General features: G+C 42.5%; 1 protein-coding gene across 3 annotated transcripts in view; it reads right to left on the reverse strand.

Moving 5' to 3' along the window:
- The window catches only part of ptprz1a (protein tyrosine phosphatase receptor type Z1a), a 98,557-nt gene that overhangs the window by 35,946 nt on the left and 57,132 nt on the right, over positions 1 to 5,479 (reverse strand). For 2 of the 3 annotated variants that reach the window (XM_014025855.1, XM_014025854.1), the window contains exons 11-13: positions 3,913 to 3,953; positions 3,022 to 3,823; positions 1,540 to 1,977 (exon numbers count right to left, since the gene is read on the reverse strand). In XM_014025855.1, coding sequence (XP_013881309.1) covers positions 1,540 to 1,977; positions 3,022 to 3,823; positions 3,913 to 3,953 — 1,281 coding nt within the window. The remainder of the gene's footprint in view (positions 1 to 1,539; positions 1,978 to 3,021; positions 3,824 to 3,912; positions 3,954 to 5,479) is intronic. The other variant, XM_014025856.1, reaches the window with a different exon arrangement.

The following is a 5,479-nucleotide window of genomic DNA, read 5'->3' on the forward strand; positions in this document are numbered from 1 at the left end:
CACACACACACACACACACACACACACACACACACACACACACACACACACACACACAAAGCGCTGTAAAGATAAGCACTAATCCTGTTTATTACCTCCTCCCTCTCTGCACTCTCCCTCTCTTTTTTCATTTTATTCCTCCCTCCTTTTGTCCCTCTCTTCTTCTCTTTAAGCTTGTTTTAGCTTCACACACACACACACACACACACACACACACACACACACACACACACACACACAAAGAGCTGCCACCTTACAGCAAAAACGTGTCAGGTTCATGACCTTCTTGGTTTGGAGCAGGAGTTCTCAAACATTTTGGGTTGGGGGAAACACTCACAGGGGTAAAACATTTAAAGGGACCCTCCCTCATGCTGATTAAACACAATTTACTGTCATTTTAATCCTAAATGCCCTGAGAGAAATTATTTTTTGTTTATTTTGTTATAGTCTGCCTCTCATGTTTCTGTCTCCCTCTTGTGTTTGTCTTCTGTCTTTTCCTCCCTCAGCCTGCTCCCTGCCTGTCTGTTCAGTCATCCTCTCCTGTTGCCACTCTCTAATCAGCCCAGCTGCTTTCCATATTTTCATCAGCCCTTGCTCTTTATATTCGGTTCTCTGCCTCCACTCTTCAGTTCATCTTTCTCTCTGTTCTGCTCTTCATGTTCTACCGAACATTTTACTTTGTATTTGTCGCCTCACTGGCTTTTGTTTTATTTAATAAATTGTTTAATTTAGAGTTTCTTAGTCTGTTTTTTTGGGTCCAACCACTGACAACACAGTCAGGTTTAGTATTTTTTTATTCCTGCAGTGTTCCTCATAAGTATTTATTCAGCTTTTTTTAAACAATATAACAAAATTAACAATTTATTATTTTTTGAGGACCCCCCAAGCTACAGCTCTTGGACACGATCTGGGGTCCCCAGTTTGTGAACCTCTGGTCGAGTCTACATATTTTCTCTCTCTCTCTCTCTCTCTCTCTCTCTCTCTCTCTCTCTCTCTCTCATTTTATTTGTTGTTTGTTTGGTGTCCTTGTGTCAAAAAGGCACCACCAATTAAAATGTATTATTAATATTTTTTATTACAACCACCGTGAATCTATTTTATTGACTTAAAACAACCTGTTTTATATTTCAGAACAATCCTTGCAATTTTTTAAAATAGCAACCACTTTTAATATTTAACTTTCTTTCTGAAAATCATCTCAGAACCCCACATTTGTAATTTTAGGAATCCTACAAAGTCCCACCCCGAACATTGGGACCCCAAGTCTAAGACCCGCTCCTTATTTACTCTGAGCCGAGTTAGATGAGTCCTGTATCAAAGATTGACTTTAATTTATAAATAACTCACAGGAAAAATGTGATGGTGAAGTAAGACAATGTTTTATATGAGTGGATTGTATTTTTTCTACTTGGGATGTGTTGAAGAAAAATAATGAATGTTCAAAACTCATCAGCCTTCAGGATTTTTAGCTGTTAGAGCTTTATACATATATATATATATATATTTTTTTTTTCTTAAATCGGCTCCTTTGGTTTTTACCTTCAACTGGCTCTTCTTCCTCAGACTCTCTTTCTGCACGCTCGGAGATACTGAAGTCCGAAGACGTCTCATTGTCATAGAGGCTTTCACCCTGTTCCGAGCTGCTCCTATCTGTCCCACCCAATGACCTGGGTGAAGATGAAGTTACCTCTGAAATAGCTGAGGACCCTGAACCTCCAACTTCAGGGATGGCACCACTGCCGCTTTCAAAATAAAATGTTGAGGACTGTTCTTCCAGATCACCTGAGCTCTGGCCAGATCCCACTGTTACGACTGAAGCAGTGGTTGAATAAGGAATGCCACTCTGCCCAGAGGCCGAGGCTTCTGCCTTGTCCCATTCATGGTCAACGGCCTCCTGGGAGTCAGGGAACAGAGTTGAGCCAGAGACACTGATGCTGTCAAACACTTGTCCCTCTGCAGTGGGAGATGATGGGGAAGCTGTGGGGGAGAAAGGGAGGGAAGAGGTTGGGAAGGCAGTGTTTCTCCTTAATGTTGACAACCAAACATCCTGAACGGTGGATAATGTGGCGTCAACAGAAACATGCAGGTCACTATGGGTGACTTGGAACAACTCTGGAAAGGAGGATGAGGGAGAGATGTGGCTGGGGGAGTGCAGTGGTCGGTCTAAAGAAGGACCATCAGAGCCCACAACAGAAGGAGAGTGCAGAAGACCGTGTATCCCAAAAGCAGATGTTGAAAGGAGGCCCAGACTGGAGTCGAATTTTAAACTTGTAGCGTTCCAAGCTGAGGACAGTGGTGGGACATGAAGAGAGACATGCAACCAAGACGAGGACGCGGAGGGCTCCAGTGAACAGCCACACTCAATGTCCACATCGCTAGCTACTGGAAACCCATCATCACTAACAGCAGGGAGCAGAACTTCCACCGTGCTCCCTGTGGCGTACCTTGAGTCATCAAAACCAAACGATCCAGATTTAGACAAGCCCTGCGTGGCATCAGAAAGGACAAACTCACTAGAAAGAACAACCGAGGGCTGGAGAGTGGGGCTGAGAGAAAGAGAGACTTTTGAGAGGGACAGGTCCCAGGAAGATTCAGACAGTTCAGCTGCAACAGCGGTGCCAGTTAGGACCAGCTCTGTTTGGAGGGGAGGGGTAACTCTAACCACAGAGGGATCACTCGAAAACCCAGACGACCAAACACCATCATCACTGTTAGACCCAACACTGATGCTGGGAGAGACAGAGTCAGAGTCCCAACCAGACCTGGAGGGTGAGGGGTGAGGCAGGGTGGAGGCTAGGAGTGTGGGAACTGAAGGAGAAGCAACGTCTTGGGCAGACAGCAGTGCAGAAGCAGCATGCTGGGAGTCCAGTGCAGAGGCAGACAGCACAGGCGCTGAGGAGAAGGGGGGGTCATGCAAGCAGGTGGAAGGTTTGATGCTTGGATCCAAGGTGTCACACGGGGGGAAGGAGGAGGAGGAGGAGGAGGAGGAGGAGGAATAGGTAATGACAAAGTAGTGCTCACCATTCGATGGTAATCGTGTGGGCTGCAAGACAACCCCACTCAGCAGGACAGAGGTGGTTGTAGATGGAGAGTGAGGCACATTGAGACTTGATTCCTGTTGGACTTCTCTGGAAAAGGAAGTCTGAACAGTTGGACCTGGCATCTGGACCTCAGGAAAACCTCTGAGTTCTGTAGAAACACGGTCACCTGTGTAGTTGTCTTTCTTTATGACTTCTTCTAAACTGTCGTCAGTCTTATTCATGAGGGGTGATGATGGTGTGTAGTTCATGTCTTTAGTGTCTCTGGAGTCAGAGGACACAGTGGTTGGGACAGAGACATGATCAGAAACTCCTGAATACTTCACAGATTTTGTCTTTGAGAACAAAGAGACTGTCGGATTAATTGTACTCATTCCATCTTTCGTCTTTTCAGATGCAGCTCTTGAATTTAAGTCTCCATTAAATCCACCTGACTTTGTGACTGAAGGAGCAGCAGGAATTGAAACGAAGGTTTCCTGTGTTGTAACAGAATTAAAAGCGTTGTTTGTTTCTGTTGATATTTTGACCACTGGTGGCTGTGAGGGGCTACCCCAGAGAGCTGTCTCTTCAGAATGAACCAACATTTCACCAGACTTGGTGGATTTCAGAGGGTGTTCAGAATCAGTGCTGGTTCTCCTTTGATTGGACTCTGCTGTAGTAGCTGGGATGTCAGGCAGGGCTAATAAAGGTGTTGCAGGAGTCATGGTCCTCCTTGTGTCTGTATCACTCCAATCTAAACTGTTTATCGACTCTTCAAGCTCATCCAAGGACAAGTTGGGCTCAGGCTGTTGGAGAGAGTTTTTTAAGCAGCGATGAGTCTCTGACCGTTGATTGGTTAGAGGCATGAATGGATAGAAAACACAAAACTGCTTACCAGAAAGGAAAATTCGTTTGAATCTGGATCTTGGGCATTTTCTGAAAAGAAGAGCAGAGTCTAATATTAGTGACATAAAATCTTCAAAAACAGGAAAAACAAGCCTGAAGATAAACTATGGCTTAAATAAAATGTAATTTCTTTATCTGAGAATTCTGCTCTAGATTGAATCTGAAAACAAAAGGAGAAAAAGGGAAAAAAAATAAAAGGTTACATAATTTTACAGTCAAGATGAAAAGTAAAATCAGACCCTTTAGTCAGAAGCTTCTGTGCATCAGAAAATAAAATACAATCTGGTTCCTAAATGCTTTTAATATATATTAAAAGCATTTAAGAACCAGATTGTATTTTGTTATGGGTGGTCACCAGTGAATGGTCACCATCATACATTTCAACTTGTACAGATTGTCTGTAAGTTATAAGGATTTTACATTATTTTGCAGGTATACGGATGTACAGAGCAATCTCACAGATTTTTTTCAAGCCTTAAGGATTTTTTCAAAACCTCATTTTCAAATTTATCTAACATGTCAGAGCCTRTAGGATGATTTAAAAAACAATAAATAACATCAAACAGCCATCTTCCAACCTGCTCTGCCGCTAGAAAAAGGTTTTGAACTTTTTCCGTTCTCCTTTCCTCCTGCTGCGAGTTGTATGGATTTTTTGCAAAATTTACTGATTTTTGAGGCTCTTTATACAGGTAAACGTCCGAAGAGGTTGACATGTATGCACCATCCCCTGGTGACTAGTTACTGGTGACCATTCCACTAGAGACCATCCACTAGTGGACATGCACTGGAGACCATTCACTGGTAAACCACCTACTAGTGACATCTACTGGTGACCATCAACTCGTGGTCAAATCTGCTGATCAGTTATTTCAGTCAGGAGCAGCTTGTTAATAGTGGTCAGAAGTTTACATACACATGTTACAGTGGGGTGCGAAAGTTTGGGCAGCCTTGTTGATTTTCCTGATTTACCTTTATAAATCATTGATTGTTTAGATAAAAAATATCAGTAAAATATATCATATAGGGGACAAACACAGTGATGTTTGAGAAGTGAAATTAAGTTGATATGATTTACAGAAATTGTGCAATAATTTGTTAAACAAAATTAGGCAGGTGCATAAATTTGGGCACAAAAAAACATTTAGTAGATCCTCCTTTCGCTGAAATACAGTAACAGCCTCTAAACGCTTCCTACAGCTTCTAATGAGTCTGGATTGTGGCTAAAGGTATTTAGACCATTCCTCTTTACAAAACATCTTTCTTTCTTTCAGGTTTGATGGTTTTCAAGCAAGGACAGCTCTCCCTAACCGGCCCTAGTTCTTCCCAAATAACTGTTTTAGTTTCATCAATCCACAGCACCTTATTCCAAAATGAAGCTGGCTTGTTCAAATGTGCTTTAGCATAACTGAAGCAGCTCTGTTTGTGATGCGGGTGGAGAAAAGGCTTCCTCTGCATCACTCTCTCATACAGCATCTCCTTTTGTAAAATGTGCTGTGTAGAGGTAACCCTGGTGAAAAAAAACTTTTCTATTGTTTTTCTTTGTCTTTGATTTTAAT

Source organism: Austrofundulus limnaeus, unplaced genomic scaffold (genome assembly GCF_001266775.1).
Source record: "Austrofundulus limnaeus strain Quisiro unplaced genomic scaffold, Austrofundulus_limnaeus-1.0 Scaffold505, whole genome shotgun sequence".
In the NCBI taxonomy this organism is placed as follows: Eukaryota; Metazoa; Chordata; class Actinopteri; order Cyprinodontiformes; family Rivulidae; genus Austrofundulus; species Austrofundulus limnaeus.